This window comes from Oncorhynchus keta, chromosome 34 (genome assembly GCF_023373465.1).
Source record: "Oncorhynchus keta strain PuntledgeMale-10-30-2019 chromosome 34, Oket_V2, whole genome shotgun sequence".
NCBI lineage: Eukaryota > Metazoa > Chordata > Actinopteri > Salmoniformes > Salmonidae > Oncorhynchus > Oncorhynchus keta.
This window is the reverse complement of record NC_068454.1, coordinates 54,496,414-54,521,639: the sequence shown is the minus strand read 5'-3', so window position 1 is coordinate 54,521,639 and position 25,226 is coordinate 54,496,414. Positions and strand designations below refer to the sequence as shown.

The 25,226-nt window shown below is 42.9% G+C and overlaps 1 protein-coding gene across 2 annotated transcripts in view; it reads left to right on the top strand.

Moving 5' to 3' along the window:
• The window catches only part of LOC118367295 (nuclear factor of activated T-cells, cytoplasmic 1-like), an 89,323-nt gene that overhangs the window by 28,698 nt on the left and 35,399 nt on the right, over positions 1-25,226 (top strand). For both annotated transcript variants that reach the window (XM_052494101.1, XM_052494102.1), the window contains exons 7-8: positions 7,286-7,341; positions 9,705-9,837. In XM_052494101.1, the coding sequence (XP_052350061.1) occupies positions 7,286-7,341; positions 9,705-9,837 (189 nt within the window). The remainder of the gene's footprint in view (positions 1-7,285; positions 7,342-9,704; positions 9,838-25,226) is intronic.

Sequence of the window (25,226 nt, the reverse complement as noted above, 5' to 3'; positions counted from 1 at the left end):
TGAGAGGGTGCATAAAGTGAGGGATTTATTTTCATGCCCCCTCCTTCTCCCTGACCCTGTCTCAGTGTCTGTCTCCTTTGTCTGCTCTTTTGTAAGCAATAAAGGACCCAGTACTTCCAAGGGTCTCCCAGCTCAAAGCTCATTATCACAGTACACACACACACACACACACAACACACACACACACACACACACACACACACACACACACACACACACACACACACACACACACACACACACACACACACACACACACACACACACACACACACAGAGAAACCTTTGTATAATAGCCACTTCACAGGAGTTGATACATCTGTAGAAATGTTCTTATGCTCTATTTAAATGTTTCATATAGAATGACATCTGGGCATTTTGTTCATATAATATTGCAGTTTGAGAAACGTTTTTCAGTTTGAGTCTTATTGTTGATTTCGGTCGGAAGACAAAAAAAGTGGAAAAGGAAAAAGCTATCCAATAAAATCGAATTATATTAAAGTTGTAAACCATGAATATGGTTTTATATTACATTGTAAAAGTAAAAGCGCACATGCACACACACACACACACACACACACACACACACACACACACACACACACACACACACACACACACACACACACACACACACACACACACACACACACACACACACGCTGTAGCCATCACTGCTTGTGTTCCAGCGGTGACATCCATTACTGCTGCAGCGACTAAAGGTTTGGAGAGCTGCTCACTTTCCAAGACGTGCTCCAATAAACACCTCCCCGGAAAATTCCAACGATCTATTCTTAAAGAGCTACAAAAGAGCAACAGACAGGACTTAACTTGACCTAACTTGAGCTTTCTATGCCAAACTATGTCGTGGTATTCCATTGCTGCACAGATAGGGCACCTCCTTCCTACTATACTTCAACGCCCATATTTGATATTTAGACATTTTCTTTGGCTGTGGAGTTCTACCTGGTGCTCTACAGTCTTTATTGTAGGATGTTCAATAGATGGGGTGAAGAGGACAATGAAACTCGACCAAAACAATGGAATTTTCTTGGAAACGCATAGGGGAAAGATGCTAAGGGAGGAAGATCCCCAATCTCAATATTTCCCCCCAGAAAAATGAGTTTGTCTTTCAATGTGTGTCATATGTGTAAATCAAATCTATGTTTATTGATGTATTTCACTATATGTTGTGGTTAAAATCGGAGTAAAATGCTTGTATAGTCTATGACTAGGGTGGCTGGAGTCAATTTTTAGGGCCTTCCTCTGACACCGCCTGGTATAGAGGTCCTGGATGGCAGGAAGCTTGACCCCGGTGATGTACTGGGCCGTACGCACTACCCTCTGTAGTGCCTTGCGGTCGGAGGCTGAGCAGTTACCACACCAGGCAGTGATGCAACCCGTCATGATGCTCTCGATGGTGCAGCTATAAAACGTTTTGAGGACCTGAGGAACCATGGCAAATATTTTCTCCTGAGGGGGAATAGGTTTTGTCGTGCCCTCTTCACGACTGTCTTGGTGTGCTTGGACCATGTTAGTTTGTTGGTGATGTGGACGCCAAGAAACTTGAAGCTCTCAACCTGCTCCAGCCCCTTCGATGAGAATGGGGATGTGCTCGGTCCTCCTTTTCCTGTAGTCCACAATCTCCTTTGTCTTGATCACGTTGAGGGAGAGGTTGTTGTCCTTGCACCACACGGTCAGGTCTCTGACCTCCTCCCTATAGGCTGTCTCATCGTTGTCGGTGACCAGGCCTACCACTGTTGTGTCATCAGCAAACTTAATGATGGTGTTGGAGTCGTGCCTGGCCGTTCAGTCATAAGTGAACAGGGAGTACAGGAGGTGTTGAGGATCAACATGGCAGGTGTGTTGTTTTCTACCCTTACCACCTGGGGGCGGCCCGTCAGGAAGTCCAAGATCCAGTTTCAGAGGGAGGTGTTTAGTCCCAGGGTCCTTAGCTTGGTGAGGAGCTTTGAGGGCACTATGGTGTTGAACGCTGAGCTGTAGTCAATGAATAGCATTCTCACATAGGTGTTCATGTTGTCCAGGTGGGAAAGGGCAGTGTGGAGTGCAATAGAGATGGCATCATCTGTGGATCTGTTGGGTTGGTATGCAAATTGTAGTGGGTCCATGGTTTCTGGGATAATGGTGTTGATGTGAGCCATGACCAGCCTTTCAAAGCATTACATGGCTACAGATGTGAGTGCTTCAGATCGGTAGTCATTTAGGCAGTTTTGTGAGAGGTTGAAAATGTCAGTGAAGACACTTGCCAGTTGGTCAGCGCATGGTCGGAGTACACGTCCTAGTAATCCGTCTGGCCCAGCAGCCTTGTGAATGATGACCTATTTAAAGGTTTTATTCACATTGGCTGCGGAGAGCGTGATCTCATACACTGTCGTCCGGAACAGCTGATGATCTTGTGCATGTTTCAGTGTTACTTGCCTCGAAGCAAGCATAGAAGGGATTTAGCTCATCTGGTAGGCTTGTGTCACTGGGCAGCTCTCAGCTGTGCTTTCCTTTGTGGTCTGTAATAGTTTGCAAGCCCTGCCACATCCGATGAGCGTCGGAGCCGGTGTAGTACGAGTGTGAATGTGTGCCAATGACGGCGTCACAAAATCCTGCATGCCATTGACCTTTTTACCTCATCTTTTGGTCAACTAAAACTACATTATCTGTACTGAGATATAGTTTGATTTGGCGATGTATAATGAATTGTCCGTTTTCCATCAAAAATGGATTGATTTGTTGTCACAATAACAGTGGTTAAGATTTGTAGTCGACCGGTGTCCATTTAAGAGGCTCATAATGGACTGTCTTTCTGTTCCTCTCACTCTCTCTCTCTCTCTTCCTGTCTCGCGTGTTGTTTTGCTTGTTTCTCAATCCCCCTCTCTGTAACAAAAGAGCAGAGCTCATGGATGGTGGCACTACGGGAGGGTTTAATGTGCCCAGAAAAATAATGACTTCTACTTTTCAAATGCTAAGGCCGTCCCCATTGCTCTGCATCAAGGACCTGCAGGATGACTGATGCAAACAGAGTGTACATGTGTGTGTGTGTGCGCATGTGTGTGTGTGCTGCCGCTGAGGGGTAGGGTAGCTAGTGTCTGGTAGCTAGCCTACGGGCCTGTTTGTGTGTTCAGTAGGAAGTGTTTTCAGTGACTCATCTGCGAAGGATTCCCTGAAGAGAGGCGAAGCGGAACAGACAAGAACAGAGGGGAGGAGGGAGGGAGAGGAGAAGAAGGGAGGGGGCACAGGCAGGGTGAGACAAAGTGCTGTTCAGGAAAACCAGGGGCAGGAGAGGCGGATATTGTCCACTAGTGGATGTCCTGTATCCGTTCCTTGGGTGTGTTTCACATTGTTGACTCTCACTGTCGATTCTCACTGTTGACTCTGCTTAGTGAGTGAGTTCCAACAAGGTTTTGGAGATGGCTATTATCTTCGCACTCCAAGCTCTGAGACCGATATGTAACAGGTTGTGTCCAACGTCCAACCTTATAACAGGTTGTGTCCAACGTGTCCACTGTTCTGTTCAGCCACACAGTACAGTGTCTGTGATATTTCATCCAGGTTTTGTTGAGAGAACTGTTGAAGTTATCACGTGATTAATAAGTTACCCGTTGCATGCCCCATGCCCTCTTCCCTCTGACTCAGGGGTAAAGTACGATGTGGGTTGAGAGTGATCATAGTTGATGTGTTGACGGAGCATTGTTTTTCTGTGTTTGAGAGTCTCACACTCCTGTACCAGTAAGTACTGTTTTAGAGGCTTTAGGAGTGAATATTTTTCCTTTCCACATCTCAGAGACTTTCCATTTCTTTTTGTGTTGCTGCTCAGTTGGATTAGCTAGGATGTCTCGGTTATTTTTTATGACGGTGGTGGTGTGTGTGTGTAGGTGTGTGTGTGTGGGAGGGGGTGCGTTTATGTGTGTGTTTGTGTTTGCGTGTGTGTTTGTGTGCGTGCATGTGGGTGTGTGTGCATCTTGACTTTGCTCAACCCTCTCGTTTTGGCACGGGAGCAGGAAGGCATACCTGGTGCTCCTCGTCGAGCGTACGTTCTGGCTTTCCCTGATTTCCATGCACGGAGGGAGTGGGGCAAGGAGGAGAGGAGGAAGGGAGTGCAGGGGAAAGCCTACACTCTGACTCAGAGGGGAGGGAGGGAATTCCCTTGTGAGCAGGATAGCTTTTACATCTGGTGTGATTGGAGCTGTGCCTTTGACGTCTGGAGCATACAGCACAGATATAGCTCCACAGCAGGGAAAGAGATGTCAGGTCTACCCCCTCCCCCCCAGCCCAGCACCTCTAGCCTCGATCCCACTTCTTCCTGGATCCCCTAACTTTTCCACCCTACCACCCTGTTGACAGATTTTGAGCAGTATTAGGGCTGGCAGGTACCAGGTGTCCTAGAGAAACAGAAGACAACCCCTGGTCTTGTGTGTGATGGACCCTTTGATGGACGTTTTTTGCCAGACAGGTGGCAGCAGGATTTTATCAAATTTGATAACCTACTGTATTATATAAACAGGAAAGAGGGATAGAGAGTGAAGAAATACACCTCCGAAATTAAATTCGCCGAAAGTCGAAAAATAAGGCTGGCTTGTTTCACGAGTGCCTCTGCAATTAAGTCGGGGCGAATAAAATGTTCCATTCGCAAAACCACCAAAGTGAACATTCTTTGGCCAGTGGAAGTTGTTGTTCTGTTGTTGGTATGCCCCCTTCCCTATGTTTTAGTAGGAGGAGAGTTATCTCTCTCTCTGTCTCTCTGTGTTTGGGTGTAAACCAACCACAGGTCAGTGCAGGGACACGTGTAAGAGAGGCCAGATAAGAATGGTTCTGGTTCAATAAACACCAGAGTGGACCCACCATTCTGTGTGGCGTTCCACATTGTGTCTCCTGTCATTAACCAAATCTCCAAGCAATTACTGTAGAGAAAGAAAACAAAATGTGAGGTTATTGTTATTGTAGTCATGTGGGAGCATGTACTGTATTATATGAATCATAGAATAAACATAGAATAAACATAGGGACTGTGTTGTTGTTAGGCTGTTCAAAACTCTCTGTCATCTGTGTCCTGATGATGGTTCATTCATCAGTAGGTCCATTGTTGTGTGTTCCTGTACAATGTGAGTCTTCGGGACTCTTCCCACCAGTTTTGACACAGTAAAAGGCAGCTGGCTGATCTTTCCCCAAAGGACTTTACTTGAGACAAAGGTGTGTGTGTGTGTGTGTGTGTGTGTGTGTGTGTGTGTGTGTGTGTGTGTGTGTGTGTGTGTGTGTGTGTGTGTGTGTGTGTGTGTGTGTGTGTGTGTGTGTGTGTGTGTGTGTGTGTGTGTGTGTGTGTGTGTGTGTGTACACCCGTATAGGGAGTTGCTATGCCTCCTACTACCACTGCTCTGTGTTGTGACCAGTCTGATAGAGGGAGAGTTTAGGAGGAGGCCGAGGTAGAGACGGAGATGGAGGGAGGGGTTGTGTGTGGGTGGGGGCTCTGCGAAGTAGGGAGGGGCGGTGCCGTTGACGGAACGGAAGCGTTTTGCAGATGTTGCACAGAGAGAGAGAGGGAGAGGAAGAGAGAGAGAGGGAGAGAGAGAGAGAGAGGGAGAGAGAGAGAGAGAACGTAACGTTTTGTGGTTTAGTCTGGCGGCACTCTGACTTGAAAAGGTTTGCATGCCACATACGTGGCTGTCTCCCGATTCAGCAAAGGTGAAAGAGAGAGAAGAGGGGGAAATGACTGCTTTTGTTATTTTTGTTTAATCTTGCTGAGCTATTTCTAAAAGAGTAGGAGTGTCTGTTTCATTTCTGCTTCTGTAGAAGACAAACAGACAGAGGGTGAAAATGAGGTGAATCAACAGAGAATGTTAAAGAGGGGGAGAAGAAGAGAAAGGGGGAAAGAAAATGAGAGCGAGAGAGAAATGGGATAAAAAGAGAAAGAGCGCGAGAGAGAAGCCTGAAAAACATGTTTACTTGTGGAGGGTTGACGTCTAAGGTTTCCCCTCTTGGAGGGAGTCCCAGTGCGGGGGCGGGCGAGATTCCCTCTTGGTTCCCCAGATGTAATATGAGGCATGAGCACTCCCTATCATCTCTCACTCTCTTTGTCTCTCTCTTTCCCGTCTCGCAGCCTGACGAGCGTATTAGTACCGTGGTACATCACGATCACCTGCACATCGCAGTCATATAGGTATACTAGTCACTCTACCGAAATATCACCGTTGTCTGTTTACTCACTTCATCTTTCTCTTGTTTCTTAACTTCTCTCACTTCTGCCTGAACTCCAAATAAAGACATCGGTCTGTTGTCTTTTTTCAATGTCTGTTCCTTCTCTTTTCCTCTTTTTTTAATATTGCTTTTTGGAAACAGATCCATGGTGACTTCCATCCTCCTAAGCTCTCTCCCAACCCCCAGATCCACCCTTCTCCACGAGTGATAGCAGGCCAAGCATGACTGGGATCTTTTCTTCCCTTTTTTGCATTGTGAAAAAGAAGACTTTGGGAGAACAATTTGGTGTGGAGACCTCAACTTATTACTTGGCTCTTCAGTTATACTAGTTCAGCTGCCCAAATGGCCATAACGTATTTAGTCTTTGTTACTTCACACGTCTCACAGTCCTTGTTAAATTAGGACCACAAAGAATTATATAGTCAGCCAGTGCCATAGACATCAGGGCGGTGCCACAGACACACACTGGCACAATTGTATTGCCAGCCAACACTGCATGGTAGTGTCATAGACTAAACTATATTGCCAGCCAGCATGGCAGTGCCATACACATACAGACACTGGCAGTGACACAGACACACAAAGGCTGGATATTGTCACTTCTATTTCTGACAGCCACTAACGGGTCATAGGCTGTAAGAAAATGTGCTGTGGTTTGGGCCTGATTGTATAAACAGAGCATAGAGTGTCTGTTCGCGAAGGTGTGGCATGAAATCCCAGAGAGATCCAAAGAATGTGAGAGAACTGCTACAGCTACAGACTCCCGACAGCTGCTGCAGATCCCTGGGCTTTCATTGCATGACAGGGAGGCCTTGACACCACAACACACTCTCAAGATGAAATGAACAAAAGGCGTTTGTGAAGCAGAGTTAAAGCTGCAATATGTAACTTTTTGGCCGATCCGACCAAATTCCCATAGAAATTGGTGTTATAGGTCTGTCATTCTCATCGAAAGCAATTCTATGGAGCAGTAGATCTGTTCTATGTGCGCTATTTCTATGCTCCCCGTTCGTAAGTTTTGTTTTTGCAATTATATTGTCTGATTATGTAGTGTTTCATATTTTCTGTTGTCCTTTTTTTATAGATGGACACCACCTATGGGAGACAGAAGCCAAAGTTGACAAGGACTCCTTCAAGTCTGTAAGTAGTCCTCAGTGTTTTCAGTAAAACACAGTACTGTATTAGTTGTTGTCCTGTTGTTAAGATTGAAAGTGTAAATTGGCTCACTCATACATGCTATGCATCTTACCATGCCATTATATTACCTCTCTCTCTCTCTCTCTTTCTCCCCCCTCTATCCCCCTGTATTTCCTTCTCTCACCTCCCTTGCTTCCCCTTACTCACTTTGCTGATGTAATCTTTGCTAAGACATTACCAAGGAGAGAGATTAGTCGTGTTGATTAGTCCATGCAATCCTGAATGGAATTTTCACACATTTTCTCTCTGTCCTCATCGGCAGATACAGTAAACAGAGTGATTGCACCTAGAGCATCTTGCTTCTTCATCAACAAGCATCCCTCAATAAACACACACATTTACACGTGCACGCCAACACACACGTGTACGCGGGCACACACACACCACCACCTTCTCTCTACTAGGTCATATTCATTCGGGCACACCATAGCAAACCACTTTCTAATGGCAAACAAAAAAGCATGTTTCTCATTGGACAAGTTTAGGTAGTCCCTCCCAGTTTCAGTACATTTTCTTCAGTTTGTTGCCTAATGAATAATGATGCAAGCCCAGTTGCCCTACCAAACACTTCAGCCAGCTTAGCTAGACATTTAGTTCACTGTTCAACTTCTGGTTCAGGGAGGAGGAGCGCTTAAACACTTTGTCAGAGCTCGGCCTTCTGCCTGACGCCTGGCCAAGAGTGGATTATCCCCTTCCCTTTTTACCTGCTGTTTTCACGAGAGAAGTAATGAGAAAATAAACCAGTGCACCATTCTACTGATGCCCATTTAGGCCTACATTCTCTTCATAAAAACAAGGCAAAGGGGATTCGTCAGAGGGGACGGTAAATGTTGTACGTGTCATAGGAAAGCTACATGTGCTTCCGGAGTTAATGAAGAAATCCTTATGGTGAGGAGAGACACGTAAGGTCTGCGCGAGTGTGTGTTTGCCTGTGTGTGTCTGTGTCTTCGGGTGCACATTAGGGTGTGTGACGGCAATGTGTTTGAAATCATCCGTGCCCCCCCTCCCTTTCACTTCTCTTTCATCAGCTGTCTCTCACCACCCCTCTGTCTCCCCGTAAACGAACTGCTGTAATTGACAATTGCAGGGGTCAAGAATAAACCATCGCCCGCGGAACATGTGTTTCAATATGGCGGCATTGCAATGGTGTTTTTGTTGTCATGTGTTTTTTACGTTCAGGTTAATGGCTTTGTTGCATCTGGAGTGTTGAATTCGGCCTCTCTTAATGGGCCTTAAGGGCTGGCTGATGTTAAGGCTCGTCCCACATGTTGGAACATTACAGTGAGGGGTTGGGTTAGGTTAGGTAGGTGAAAGACAAATCGTACAGTGTGCTTATTTGGTGTGCCGACAAAACAAGCCGCAGTGTTACTGGCCTTTTCTCCCCCGCTGCCACCGGCCACGGTGAGGTCACCCATATGTTTTCATTATTCCTGTTTGGATCGCGCTGCTCACTGCATGGGAGGATGGGAGGAGAGGGGGGTCATCGGCACCTGTGTCTGTGCTGTCTTTGACCCCGTCAGTCTGGTGCAGACCCGGCCTATGAAGAGACACACAGACATGTGGACAGACCCCACAAAATATGCTGGGAATGGCTTCCTGTTCTGCTCCTCCACCATATGGCCTGAGCTGGCCCCCAGAGATAGAGAGAGAGAGCGAGAGAGAGAAAGGAACAGACAGGCTCTAGGCAGGCACACACTCAGTCATGTCCCAATGGCGCCTTTGTCATGCACCTCAACCCCTGCTCTGCAGCCTCCAAAGTTCACATCCGTCCAGGATTACGGAGGTCTCGCCCTGGGCTTGGAGCGACCCGCTGTGAAAACAAGGCCAGAGACCCACATCTCTCGCCTTGTAATAGTCCAGAGTTAGGCTTCAAACCCCAGGCCCTCTGGGCTTCAGACAGACACAAACAGGGGCGTGGTACACACCCTGGGGGTCATGCTGAGCCCATCCAGATTGGGCTGAAGACCCAGCTCAGAAAGCATGTTCGGAACACTCCTCCAGGGTTCCCTGAAAGCGAAACAAGCATACCTGCTAATTAATGAGCTGACACTTGCGCACACTTGGAGTTATGTTTGTGTCTTAGAAGACCACTGCGGGGGGGTTGCAGGACTAAGCTAGTGACGTTCAAACTACAATCTTCACCCTGCCATATCAGTCTGATTTCAGAATGTTTAGATAACGCATGTGTTTTTTGACCGCCTTTTGAAAATCTGCCACGCACAACACAAATATAGTGAGCAATGATCTACAGTGCGTCTGGAGGGTTCGTACGTGTATCCATCCTGTGCTGTTTCTGTGTGTTGTAGACGGCGCTGGTGGCTGAGATCCCCCCCTACAGGAACCAGAGAATATCCAGCCCAGTGCAGGTCAACTTCTACGTCTGCAATGGCAAGAGAAAGAGGAGCCAATACCAGCGCTTCACCTACCTTTCCCCAAACGGTAACGCCGCAAACCTTCAGGTTCACCTCCTTGCTTACATGTGGTTTGGGGGTTTATATTATCCCTGCTAGTTTTGCTTGATCACTTCTGAAGGGGTCAGACATGCTCATGCATTATACCTTCCAGTGTGTCCTCCTAAATCATTTTGGCTCCACAAAAACAACACCGGTTCGCATCACAGGCTCTGAGCGAGGGCAGAAGTGAAGCAGAAGATGTGAGTTGTGTTGATTTGGTTGCGAGCTTGCCTTCTCCAGTGATGAGGTGTTAAGGGTTGACTGACAGAGCCTCTGGGCAATGTTGACGTTAAGTTTGAGTAGTCAATCCCTGAAACTTCAACCTAACACACAACTCATGGGTACAGGGTAGCCTAGTGGTTAGAGTGTTGGACTAGTAACCGGAGGGTTGCAAGTTCAAACCCCTGAGCTGACACGGTACAAATCTGTCATTCTGCCCCTGACCAGGCAGTTAACCCACTGTTCTTAGGCTGTCATTGAAAATAAGAATTTGTTCTTAACTGACTTGCCTAGTTAAATAAAGGTTAAAACATTTTTTTTTTTTAAATAAATCCATCGCACACAGCTCACGTTCTGCACTACACGCTCACTTGCCCCCTGGTCTCCACATGTATAGTTGGCTTGACACATTGGAATGTGAGGAAGTTATTGTGATTCGGAGTCATTTCACAGTCTTACATCACCAACTAAATACCTCTCATTCTGGGCTCAGAGTAAATTGGCCAAATCCAAGATTCATGCGCATTGATATTGATTGGAATCCATTGATGCTGCTAGAAGCAACATAGTTAATTATTCACAGCTTACTGCATCTCTCTCTCTCTCTCTATCTCAATTCAATTGGAGGGCTTTATTGGCATGGAAAACACATGTTATCATTGCCGAAGCAAAGTGAACTAGATAATAAACAAAGTGAAATAAACAATAAAGAATAAGTTCCAAAAGAATAAAGACATTTCAAATGTCTCTCTCTCTTTATATCCAATGTTAAGTTAAGAATCAGGTCCAGTAGTGTTGAAAGGCAGCCTTCACCTTGAAATGTGATTTTAAGACTCTCTAAACACTTCAATGATCACCCACTGCCATTGTAGCCTGGAGGAGATAAGAAGCAATCATTCAGGCCTTTGGACGGGACTCTGAGAAAGAGAGAGACCGCATCACCACCTTGACAACGAAAAAAGGGCCCTATTTGGAGACGGTTGACGGGAGCAAGAGGGTGAACGAGAAAGAGGCTGAGAAAGGGAGAGGTGAGGAGGGGGGGGGAGGAGAAAGGGAGAGACAGGCCATTTTGGGGTGACTGACCCTAGCAGAGCGAGCGGTGGTGGGAGTTGAGGACAGACCAACTCTGGCCATATTTGGCAGCCCCATACGGACCAGGGAGACAGACAAGGAGATAAGCTGTACAAGGGAGAAGCCTTATCACGCTTTGACTGTTTTGCATCTTCAAGTCATTTTCACGGAGAGTCAACATGATCCAATTAACAGATGAATGGGGTGTGCTCTCTGTTACGGTGCCAAATGAACTAGATTACAGTGGGGACCACACAAGCAGGGGCAGTGTTTATGACGGAACATAATCTACCACTCCAGTCACAGTCAAAGCCGCTTGCTGTGGTTCACCAGACCTTCTTATTTCTTATTTTGATATTTATCCATGTATTATAAACTGGGTGGGTTGAGCCCTGAATGCCGATTGTCTCAATGCTGTGGTTGACCATTTTTTCTTTACTGTTTTAATTACATTGGCAACAAGTTTATGATAGCAATAAGGCTATTATAGACTTAGCCGTGGTATATTGGCTATATACCACACCTCCTCGGGCTTTAGCGCTTGAATATCATTTATTCAACACGATAGTCAACAAGCGACAATAAATAGCTCAGATAATACTGAGTCGCAATAGTGGCGCATTTCGCTACCGAGCTCATCTACGTCCGTAGCCCCTGAACGTCTCTGAGTTTACCACTCATCTAGTTTGAACCCGTGTCTGCCTGCCCATGGGCACGTGTCCGGGTGAAGTGGCGTCTTCTGTAAATGCAAGCAGAGCTGTTTCAACTGTGCCGAAAAAAAAGAGAAGACCTAATTATATCCGTCCGAGATCAGATGCAGTTTGTCATCAAAGCAAACAGATCTCTTAAGTCACATTGAGGATAATTATAACATGGCAAAGAAGAGGGAAACCTGGTTGTTTGCTTTTGAGGGTTTCACTGTTTGAGAGTGTTTGAACACGTAGATAGAGAGCCAACTCAGCACTGTGGCCAGGTAAGGGGGGTGATGTGTGTGTGTGTGTGTGTTACATAGAGGCTGTTCTCATCTCTTCCTCCTTCGCCCATCTGAGTGGGGCTTCCTGCTCACTTTAAACACAGTTGTGGTCGTCAATTATGCTTTCTAAAAAGAACATCTCGTTCACGCTCGGGCGTGTGCTCGTCTATAAAAAGGCAAAACCGCCACTTAAAATAGCCCTGCTTGTTTGAAAAAAAAAAGTGTGAAGGACGAAACAAACGATCTGCTGTCCACCAATGGCTTTTGAAAACAACTTGTATTTTCCACTGGAGTCACGTGATGCTTCTCTACTCATTCATGTGAAAACATAATCAGACAAGTGTGTGAAAAGGCCTATTGAACCTGTTGACAGCTCAACGCTTCCACTGTGGCACCTCAAACGTGTACGGCGTAGCTAAATGCCCAAGTAAGGAAACAAGAGGTAATATGTATTTGAATCGTTTCGTCTCCATCTTATAAATAGGACAGTAATATCTCACGGGAGAGGCATTGTTTCTGTCGTGTAAACATCATCTGATTCTTATCTCCCCTTCGGTTTAGTCACGCCTCAGAGGGAGTGCGGATATTATTATCAGATGCAGTCTGGAGGATTGGAAACGATTGAGTCTTTGCCAGGTTTGACAGGTAAAGGATAAGCTTGAATGGCAAGGCTGTCATAGGCCTGCTTTGTCCTACACATGCAAGAAAGGAGTAGCAGATTTGAACCGTTGCATCTTCCAGATGTTAACGGGCATATCCTTCCGAATTTCATACAGGGAGTTTTTCAAATGGGCAATTAGCATGGTAATAATGCCGTTGCATATCGATGCCAAGCAACAGAATGCGGATTGTCTCATGAACGTTGTTTTTATTGTCTTTGTGCTCCTCAAAACTGCTCTTCATTGTCCTCACTTTCCTTCACAATGTCACTTTAGCCCAATGCGTTTGATGACTAAAGCTGAATAAGTTTGTCCGGAAAGTTCATTGTCATGAGTTACAATTTGAGAGGAGAAAGATCCAAGAATCTAAGCAATATGTCACTCTGAAGTTATTCTGATTTTGTAGACTCTAAAATGTGCTGTTGGCAGCAGTTCTGGTTTGTATAAATCACCACATCGCCGATGTTGCGATGAACATACAGCACAAGTATTCTTGTCTACATCCTAATGTGTGTGTGTGAGTGTTGCTTTTCTTTTTCTGAGCTCTTGTCCAAATCATTCTTGCGCGAGTGAAGACGTGACACACCGTCCTTTTCTTCTCCTTAAATAAGAAACCGTTTCACGGAACCACATAAAACAACAAACGCCGACAGTGCCGGCGCTGACGAAAGCCCGACCAAAGTCAGTTCTCGGAATGCCTTTCATTTCACAAGCCATTTTGGAGGTTCCTGCTGTAGATCGGGTTCTATTGTTAACACCAGCGGGGGCTGCTACTGATTCCTGGCCGTAGGTTTGTGGTCTGAGACGTGGGAGGGAGGAGAGAGAGAGGGGTATGTTCAGAAGAAACAACAGAGACACGTACACGAGAACTTCACGAACCGCACGCCGTGAACTTCTCCCCAAAGATGTGTCATGTTAACCAAACTGGAGACTGAGACGTTTCCTTGTTTCCAAGTTAGGACAGTGACAGACAAACACACACACACACACACACATAAACACTCGCAGACACACTCCCGCACACATTTACATGGCATGCGTAGACTAGGACACCATCCGTCAGCCAGATTGCAACCACAGTGGGACATAGTGAATTAAACACCAGTGAGTTGATGACTACCACCAGGAAGTACCACCTGCTCCACTCTGAATATCAGAGATACAGCTAGCATACTTTTTCCTAACCATATGACCTGACCGGGAAAAACCCTGAAAAACTCCAGGCCCTGCTAAAACTAGGGCCTGGAGTTTTTCCTAGTCAGGTCACATGGTCAGGGAAAACTCAGGACCCTAGGTATAATGCATTGGGCACGGTCTTTCCACAGTGCAATCTAACCAGCTCTTTTATGGAGACAGTAGAGCATCCACTCCAAACTTCCACTCTGAGAGCAAAGCAGCCAATCGTAATGAGAATCAGAGTGCATCCCAGAAAGCCCTCTTGCCTGGCTGTCTCTTTCCTTCACACGACAACCTGCCGGGGCTAGGCCCTCTGCTCAACACCCCACAAACCCGTCCTCGAACCCTCACCCCCATCCCTGGGAGGAAACCAGTTCCTAATAAATACTCCGATGAAGCCAGATCACTTTAATGTGAGCAGACAGACACAGACAGCCAGAGATGGGGAGAAAAACATGTGCAGAGCGTAAACTGTCTGTCGGCCATAACCCGCAGGTTGGGAGGAAATAGAAACCAGCTGGGGATGGGACTCACAGGGTGAATCTGCTACCATGGAACTGGGAAGGGGCAGTGTGTGTGTTTGGAGGGAAACACACACAGATAGCTGGAAGGAGTGGACAGAGAGATGGGTCAGGAGACAGATTGAGGAATGATCGATTAGAGTAGGGGAGACAAATAGAGCTGGATGGAGGAGAGAAGAGAGGGATTCCTCAAAGAATCCCTCTGTCTCTCATTCTGCAGACAGGAGAAGGGGAATGTGTGACAGAGTATGTGAGTCTCAGGGAAAGTGGGAGACGGTGAAACTATGAAGCTGTCCTTGATTTACAGAATAAATCAGATTGCTAAATATTCTATGTATTACTATGTATGTAGGGTTTACACTTTTGGGACTATAACATTGGTTCCATTGCAATAGGCAAGCTTCATCAAATGCAGCTAAAGTATAGAAAACAGAAAACAAATACTAGACCTAGCATGAACCCAGGTCTGGGCTATGGAGAGCCTGTTACAAGGCCCAGTATGATATTCCCTAGTAAGTGTATGGTGGTGTCATCCTGAGACTTTCCTAAGGACACAGACCTTACCGAGGGAGCCTCTAAGACAGATGGGCCGGCCCTGTGGCTCTGACAAGACTGACGTAAATAGGCTTCCAGCTGGGTAATCACACCAGCTCATCTCTCCCCAAGGGAGACTTGGGGTGTGAAAGTTAATCTCTCAGTTACGTCCTGTCCCAACAATAATAACATCATAACACGACGATAGGAATAGTTTTTCATCTGATCAAAACACTCATTTATTCAGACAATGGTTATTAGTATTATTACACCTTCATCAGGATTTATTTATTCTTACTTTGTTAGTAAAAAGTAACTATCATAAGAAATACATTTATGATGGCCATTTAGTAGGCTGAATAGAGTGTCAGAAGACATTTTGTAGACTGAGTAGAGTGTCAGAAGACATTTTGTAGACTGAATAGAGTGTCAGAAGACATTTTGTAGACTGGACAGAGTGTCAGAAGACATTTTGTAGGCTGAATAGAGTGGCAGAAGACATTTTGTAGGCTGAATAGAGTGTCAGAAGACATTTTGTAGGCTGAATAGAGTGTCAGAAGACATTTTGTAGGCTGAATAGAGTGTCAGAAGACATTTTGTAGACTGAGTAGAGTGTCAGAAGACATTTTGTAGACTGAATAGAGTGTCAGAAGACATTTTGTAGACTGGACAGAGTGTCAGAAGACATTTTGTAGGCTGAATAGTGTCAGAAGACATTTAGTAGGCTAAATAGAGTGTCAGAAGACATGTTGTAGGCTGAATAGAGTGTCAGAAGACATTTTGTAGGCTGAATAGAGTGTCAGAAGACATTTTGTAGACTGAGTAGAGTGTCAGAAGACATTTTGTAGACTGAATAGAGTGTCAGAAGACATTTTGTAGACTGGACAGAGTGTCAGAAGACATTTTGTAGGCTGAATAGTGTCAGAAGACAATTAGTAGGCTGAAGAGTGTCAGAAGACATGTTGTAGGCTGAATAGTGTCAGAAGACATTTAGTAGGCTGAATAGAGTGTCAGAAGACATGTTGTAGGCTGAATAGAGTGTCAGAAGACATTTTGTAGGCTGAATAGAGTGTCAGAAGACATTTTGTAGACTGAGTAGAGTGTCAGAAGACATTTTGTAGACTGAATAGAGTGTCAGAAGACATTTTGTAGACTGGACAGAGTGTCAGAAGACATTTTGTAGGCTGAATAGTGTCAGAAGACAATTAGTAGGCTGAAGAGTGTCAGAAGACATGTTGTAGGCTGAATAGAGTGTCAGAAGACATTTTGTAGGCTGAATAGAGTGTCAGAAGACATTTTGTAGACTGGATAGAGTGTCAGAAGACATTTTTTGTAGGCTGAATAGAGTGTCAGAAGACATTTAGTAGGCTGAATAGAGTGTCAGAAGACATTTAGTAGGCTGAATAGAGCATCTAAAGACATTTAATAGGCTGAATAGAGTGTCAGAAGACATTTGTAAGACTGAATAGAGTGTCAGAAGACATTTAGTAGGCTTCAGAGTGTCAGAAGACATTTTGTAGGCTGAATAGTGTCAGAAGACATTTAGTAGGCTGAATAGAGTGTCAGAAGACATTCAGTAGGCTGAATAGAGTGTCAGAAGACATTTTGTAGGCTGAATAGAGTGTCAGAAGACATTTAGTAGGCTGAATAGAGTGTCAGAAGACATTTTGTAGGCTGAATAGAGTGTCAGAAGACATTTTGTAGACTGGATAGAGTGTCAGAAGACAGTTTGTAGGCTGAATAGAGTGTCAGAAGACATTTCAGAAGACATTTGTAGACTGAATAGAGTGTCAGAAGACATTTAGTAGACTGAATAGAGTGTCAGAAGACATTTTGTAGGCTGAATAGAGTGTCAGAAGACATTTTGTATCACTGACATTTAGTAGTGAATAGAGTGTCAGAAGACATTTTGTAGGCTGAATAGAGTGTCAGAAGACATTTTGTAGACTGAATAGAGTGTCAGAAGACATTTTGTAGACACAGAGTTCAGAAGACATTTTGTAGGCTGAATAGAGTGTCAGAAGACATTTTGTAGGCTGAATAGAGTGTCAGAAGACATTTTGTAGACTGAATAGAGTGTCAGAAGACATTTTGTAGGCTGAATAGAGTGTCAGAAGACATTTAGTAGGCTGAAGAGTGTCAGAAGACATTTTGTAGACTGAATAGAGTGTCAGAAGACATTTTGTAGGCTGAATAGAGTGTCAGAAGACATTTTGTAGGCTGAATAGTGTCAGAAGACATTTTGTAGGCTGAATAGAGTGTCAGAAGACATTTAGTAGGCTGAATAGAGTGTCAGAAGACATTTAGTAGGCTGAATAGAGTGTCAGAAGACATCTAAAGACATTTAATAGGCTGAATAGAGTGTCAGAAGACATTTAGTACACTGAATAGAGTGTCAGAAGACATTTGTAGGCTTCATAGAGTGTCAGAAGACATTTAGTGGCTGAATAGTGTCAGAAGACATTTTGTAGACTGAATAGAGTGTCAGAAGACATTTTGTAGGCTGAATAGAGTGTCAGAAGACATTTTGTAGGCTGAATAGTGTCAGAAGACATTTAGTAGGCTGAATAGAGTGTCAGAAGACATTTTGTAGGCTGAATAGAGTGTCAGAAGACATTTTGTAGACTGGATAGAGTGTCAGAAGACATTTTGTAGGCTGAATAGAGTGTCAGAAGACATTTAGTAGACTGAATAGAGTGTCAGAAGACATTTAGTAGACTGAATAGAGTGTCAGAAAACATTTGTAGGCTAGTGTCAGAAGACATTTTGTGGACTGAATAGAGTGTCAGAAGATATTTTGTAGGCTGAATAGTATCAGAAGACATTTAGTAGACTGAATAGAGTGTCAGAAGACATTTTGTAGGCTGAATAGAGTGTCAGAAGACATTTTGTAGACTGAATAGAGTGTCAGAAGACATTTTGTAGACTGGACAGAGTGTCAGAAGACATTTTGTAGGCTGAATAGAGTGTCAGAAGACATTTAGTAGGCTGAATAGTGTCAGAAGACATTTTGTGGACTGAATAGAGTGTCAGAAGACATTTTGTAGGCTGAATAGTATCAGAAGACATTTAGTAGGCTGAATAGAGCATCTAAAGACATTTAATAGGCTGAATAGAGTGTCAGAAGACATTTAGTACACTGAATAGAGTGTCAGAAAACATTTAGTAGGCTCAGAAGACATTTTGTAGACTGAATAGTGTCAGAAGACATTTTGTAGGCTGAATAGAGTGTCAGAAGACATTTTGTAGGCTGAATAGAGTGTCAGAAGACATTTTGTAGGCTGAATAGAGTGTCAGAAGACATTTAGTAGGCTGAATAGAGTGTCAGAAGACATTTTGTAGGCTGAATAGAGTGTCAGAAGACATTTTGTAGACTGAATAGAGTGTCAGAAGACATTTTGTAGGCTGAATAGAGTGTCAGAAGACATTTTGTAGGCTGAATAGAGTGTCAGAAGACATTTAGTAGACTGAATAGAGTGTCAGAAGACATTTAGTAGGCTGAATAGAGTGTCAGAAGACATTTTGTGGCTGAATAGAGTGTCAGAAGATATTTTGTAGGCTGAATAGTATCAGAAGACATTTAGTAGACTGAATAGAGTGTCAAAGACATTTTGTAGGCTGAATAGAGTGTCAGAAGACATTTAGTAGGCTGAATAGAGTGTCAGAAGACATTTAGTAGGCTGAATAGAGTGTCAGAAGACATTTAATAGGCTGAATAGTGTCAGAAGACATTTAGTAGACTGAATAGAGTGTCAGAAAACATTCAGTAGGCTGAATAGAGTGTCAGAAGACATTTTGTAGGCTGAATAGTGTCCGAAGACATTTAGTAGACTGAATAGAGTGTCAGAAGACATTTTGTAGGCTGAATAGAGTGTCAGAAGACATTTTGTAGACTGAATAGAGTGTCAGAAGACATTTTGTAGGCTGAATAGAGTGTCAGAAGACATTTTGTAGGCTGAATAGAGTGTCAGAAGACATTTTGTAGACTGAATAGAGTGTCAGAAGACATTTTGTAGGCTGAAAGAGTGTCAGAAGACATTTTGTAGACTGAATAGAGTGTCAGAAGACATTTTGTAGACTGAATAGAGTGTCAGAAGACATTTTGTAGGCTGAATAGTGTCAGAAGACATTTAGTAGGCTGATAGAGTGTCAGAAGACATTTTGTAGGCTGAATAGAGTGTCAGAAGACATTTTGTAGGCTGAATAGAGTGTCAGAAGACATTTTGTAGGCTGAATAGAGTGTCAAAGACATTTAATAGGCTGAATAGAGTGTCAGAAGACATTTTACACTGAATAGTGTCAGAAAACATTTGTAATAGAGTGTCAGAAGACATTTTGTAGGACTGAATTTCCGAAGACATTTAGTAGGCTGAATAGAGTGTCAGAAGACATTTAGTAGGCTGAATAGAGTGTCAGAAGACATTTTGTAGGCTGAATAGAAGACATTTGTAGGCTGAATAGAGTGTCATCAGAAGACATTTAGTAGGCTGAATAGAGTGTCAGAAGACATTTAGTAGGCTGAATAGAGTGTCAGAAGACATTTTGTAGGCTGAATAGTGTCAGAAGACATTTAGTAGACTGAATAGAGTGTCAGAAGACATTCAGTAGGCTGAATAGAGTGTCAGAAGACATTTTGTAGGCTGAATAGTGTCAGAAGACATTTAGTAGGCTGAATAGAGTGTCAGAAGACAAGTAGGCTGAATAGAGTGTCAGAAGACATTTTGTAGACTGGATAGAGTGTCAGAAGACATTTGTAGGCTGAATAGAGTGTCAGAAGACATTTAGTAGGCTGAATAGAGTGTCAGAAGTAGTAGACTGAATAGAGTGTCAGAAGACATTTTGTAGGCTGAATAGTGTCAGAAGACATTTTGTAGACTGAATAGAGTGTCAGAAGACATTTTGTAGGCTGAATAGAGTGTCAGAAGACATTTTGTAGGCTGAATAGAGTGTCAGAAGACATAGGCTGAATAGAGTGTCAGAAGACATTTAGTAGGCTGAATAGAGTGTCAGAAGACATTTAGTAGGCTGAATAGAGCATGTCAAAGACATTTAATAGGCTGAATAGAGTGTCAGAAGACATTTAGTACACTGAATAGAGTGTCAGAAAACATTTAGTAGGCTTCATAGAGTGTCAGAAGACATTTTGGACTGAATAGTGTAAAGACATTTAGTAGACTGAATAGAGTGTCAGAAGATAGAGTGTCAGAAGACATTTTGTAGACTCCGAAGACATTTAGTAGGACTGAATAGAGTGTCAGAACACATTCAGTAGGCTGAATAGAGTGTCAGAAGACATTGTGTAGGCTGCATAGTGTCCGAAGACATTTAGTAGGCTGAATCGAGTGTCAGAAGACATTTTGTAGGCTGAATAGAGTGTCAGAAGACATTTTGTAGACTGGATAGAGTGTCAGAAGACAGTTTGTAGGCTGAATAGAGTGTCAGAAGACATTTAGTAGGCTGAATAGAGTGTCAGAAGACATTTAGTAGACTGAATAGAGTGTCAGAAAACATTTAGTAGGCTGAATAGTGTCAGAAGACATTTTGTGGACTGAATAGAGTGTCAGAAGATATTTTGTAGGCTGAATAGTATCAGAAGACATTTAGTAGACTGAATAGAGTGTCAGAAGACATTTTGTAGGCTGAATAGAGTGTCAGAAGACATTTTGTAGACTGAATAGAGTGTCAGAAGACATTTTGTAGACTGGACAGAGTGTCAGAAGACATTTTGTAGGCTGAATAGTGTCAGAAGACAATTAGTAGGCTGAAGAGTGTCAGAAGACATGTTGTAGGCTGAATAGAGTGTCAGAAGACATTTTGTAGGCTGAATAGAGTGTCAGAAGACATTTTGTAGACTGGATAGAGTGTCAGAAGACATTTTGTAGGCTGAATAGAGTGTCAGAAGACATTTAGTAGGCTGAATAGAGTGTCAGAAGACATTTAGTAGGCTGAATAGAGCATCTAAAGACATTTAATAGGCTGAATAGAGTGTCAGAAGACATTTAGTACACTGAATAGAGTGTCAGAAAACATTTAGTAGGCTTCATAGAGTGTCAGAAGACATTTTGTGGACTGAATAGTGTCCGAAGACATTTAGTAGACTGAATAGAGTGTCAGAACACATTCAGTAGGCTGAATAGAGTGTCAGAAGACATTTTGTAGGCTGCATAGTGTCCGAAGACATTTAGTAGGCTGAATCGAGTGTCAGAAGACATTTTGTAGGCTGAATAGAGTGTCAGAAGACATTTTGTAGACTGGATAGAGTGTCAGAAGACAGTTTGTAGGCTGAATAGAGTGTCAGAAGACATTTAGTAGGCTGAATAGAGTGTCAGAAGACATTTAGTAGACTGAATAGAGTGTCAGAAAACATTTAGTAGGCTGAATAGTGTCAGAAGACATTTTGTGGACTGAATAGAGTGTCAGAAGATATTTTGTAGGCTGAATAGTATCAGAAGACATTTAGTAGACTGAATAGAGTGTCAGAAGACATTTTGTAGGCTGAATAGAGTGTCAGAAGACATTTTGTAGACTGAATAGAGTGTCAGAAGACATTTTGTAGACTGGACAGAGTGTCAGAAGACATTTTGTAGGCTGAATAGTGTCAGAAGACAATTAGTAGGCTGAAGAGTGTCAGAAGACATGTTGTAGGCTGAATGGAGTGTCAGAAGACATTTTGTAGGCTGAATAGAGTGTCAGAAGACATTTTGTAGACTGGATAGAGTGTCAGAAGACATTTTGTAGGCTGAATAGAGTGTCAGAAGACATTTAGTAGGCTGAATAGAGTGTCAGAAGACATTTAGTAGGCTGAATAGAGCATCTAAAGACATTTAATAGGCTGAATAGAGTGTCAGAAGACATTTAGTACACTGAATAGAGTGTCAGAAAACATTTAGTAGGCTTCATAGAGTGTCAGAAGACATTTTGTGGACTGAATAGTGTCCGAAGACATTTAGTAGACTGAATAGAGTGTCAGAACACATTCAGTAGGCTGAATAGAGTGTCAGAAGACATTTTGTAGGCTGCATAGTGTCCGAAGACATTTAGTAGGCTGAATCGAGTGTCAGAAGACATTTTGTAGGCTGAATAGAGTGTCAGAAGACATTTTGTAGACTGGATAGAGTGTCAGAAGACAGTTTGTAGGCTGAATAGAGTGTCAGAAGACATTTAGTAGGCTGAATAGAGTGTCAGAAGACATTTAGTAGACTGAATAGAGTGTCAGAAAACATTTAGTAGGCTGAATAGTGTCAGAAGACATTTTGTGGACTGAATAGAGTGTCAGAAGATATTTTGTAGGCTGAATAGTATCAGAAGACATTTAGTAGACTGAATAGAGTGTCAGAAGACATTTTGTAGGCTGAATAGAGTGTCAGAAGACATTTTGTAGACTGAATAGAGTGTCAGAAGACATTTTGTAGACTGGACAGAGTGTCAGAAGACATTTTGTAGGCTGAATAGTGTCAGAAGACATTTAGTAGGCTGAATAGAGTGTCAGAAGACATGTTGTAGGCTGAATAGAGTGTCAGAAGACATTTTGTAGGCTGAATAGAGTGTCAGAAGACATTTTGTAGACTGGATATAGTGTCAGAAGACATTTTGTAGGCTGAATAGAGTGTCAGAAGACATTTAGTAGGCTGAATAGAGTGTCAGAAGACATTTAGTAGGCTGAATAGAGCATCTAAAGACATTTAATAGGCTGAATAGAGTGTCAGAAGACATTTAGTACACTGAATAGAGTGTCAGAAAACATTTAGTAGGCTTCATAGAGTGTCAGAAGACATTTTGTGGACTGAATAGTGTCAGAACACATTCAGTAGGCTGAATAGAGTGTCAGAAGACATTTTGTAGGCTGAATAGAGTGTCAGAAGACATTTTGTAGACTGGGTAGAGTGTCAGAAGACAGTTTGTAGGCTGAATAGAGCATCTAAAGACATTTAATAGGCTGAATAGAGTGTCAGAAGACATTTAGTACACTGAATAGAGTGTCAGAAAACATTTAGTAGGCTTCATAGAGTGTCAGAAGACATTTTGTGGACTGAATAGTGTCAGAACACATTCAGTAGGCTGAATAGAGTGTCAGAAGACATTTTGTAGGCTGAATAGAGTGTCAGAAGACATTTTGTAGACTGGGTAGAGTGTCAGAAGACAGTTTGTAGGCTGAATAGAGTGTCAGAAGACATTTAGTAGGCTGAATAGAGTGTCAGAAGACATTTAGTAGACTGAATAGAGTGTCAGAAAACATTTAGTAGGCTGAATAGTGTCAGAAGACATTTTGTGGACTGAATAGAGTGTCAGAAGACATTTTGTAGGCTGAATAGTATCAGAAGACATTTAGTAGACTGAATAGAGTGTCAGAAGACATTTTGTAGGCTGAATAGAGTGTCAGAAGACATTTTGTAGACTGAATAGAGTGTCAGAACACATTCAGTAGGCTGAATAGAGTGTCAGAAGACATTTTGTAGGCTGAATAGAGTGTCAGAAGACATTTTGTAGACTGGGTAGAGTGTCAGAAGACAGTTTGTAGGCTGAATAGAGTGTCAGAAGACATTTAGTAGGCTGAATAGAGTGTCAGAAGACATTTAGTACACTGAATAGAGTGTCAGAAAACATTTAGTAGGCTTCATAGAGTGTCAGAAGACATTTTGTGGACTGAATAGTGTCAGAACACATTCAGTAGGCTGAATAGAGTGTCAGAAGACATTTTGTAGGCTGAATAGAGTGTCAGAAGACATTTTGTAGACTGGGTAGAGTGTCAGAAGACAGTTTGTAGGCTGAATAGAGTGTCAGAAGACATTTAGTAGGCTGAATAGAGTGTCAGAAGACATTTAGTAGACTGAATAGAGTGTCAGAAAACATTTAGTAGGCTGAATAGTGTCAGAAGACATTTTGTGGACTGAATAGAGTGTCAGAAGACATTTTGTAGGCTGAATAGTATCAGAAGACATTTAGTAGACTGAATAGAGTGTCAGAAGACATTTTGTAGGCTGAATAGAGTGTCAGAAGACATTTTGTAGACTGAATAGAGTGTCAGAAGACATTTTGTAGGCTGAATAGATTGCCAGAAGACATTTAGTAGGTTGAATAGAATGTCAGAAGACATTTTCTAGGCTGAATAGAATGTCAGAAGACATTTAGTAGGCTGAATAGATTGTCAGAAGAGATTTTGTAGACTGAATAGAGTGTCAGAAGACATTTTGTAGGCTGAATAGAGTGTCAGAAGACATTTTGTAGGATGAATAGAGCATCTAAAGACATTTAGTCGGCTGAATAGAGTGTCAGAAGACATTTAGTAGGCTGAATAGAGTGTCAGAAGACATTTTGTAGACTGGACAGAGTGTCAGAAGACATTTTGTAGGCTGAATAGTGTCAGAAGACATTTAGTAGGCTGAATAGAGTGTCAGAAGACATGTTGTAGGCTGAATAGAGTGTCAGAAGACATTTTGTAGGCTGAATAGAGTGTCAGAAGACATTTTGTAGACTGAATAGAGTGTCAGAAGACATTTTGTAGACTGGACAGAGTGTCAGAAGACATTTTGTAGACTGAGTAGAGTGTCAGAAGACATTTTGTAGACTGAATAGAGTGTCAGAATACATGTTGTAGACTGGACAGAGTGTCAGAAGACATTTTGTAGGCTGAATAGTGTCAGAAGACATTTAGTAGGCTGAATAGAGTGTCAGAAGACATGTTGTAGGCTGAATAGAGTGTCAGAAGACATTTTGTAGGCTGAATAGAGTGTCAGAAGACATTTTGTAGACTGAATAGAGTGTCAGAAGACATTTGGTAGGCTGAATAGAGCATCTAAAGACATTTAGTAGGCTGAATAGAGTGTCAGAAGACATTTAGTACACTGAATAGAGTGTCAGAAAACATTTAGTAGGCTTCATAGAGTGTCAGAAGACATTTTGTGGACTGAATAGTGTCCAAAGACATTTAGTAGACTGAATAGAGTGTCAGAACACATTTTGTAGACTGAATAGAGTGTCAGAAGACATTTTGTAGGCTGCATAGTGTCAGAAGACATTTTGTAGACTGGATAGAGTGTCAGAAGACATTTTGTAGGCTGAATAGAGTGTCAGAAGACATTTTGTAGGCTGAATAGAGTGTCAGAAGACATTTTGTAGGCTGAATAGAGTGTCAGAAGACATTTTGTAGACTGAATAGAGTGTCAGAAGACATTTAGTAGGCTGAATAGAGTGTCAGAAGACATTTTGTAGGCTGTATAGAGTA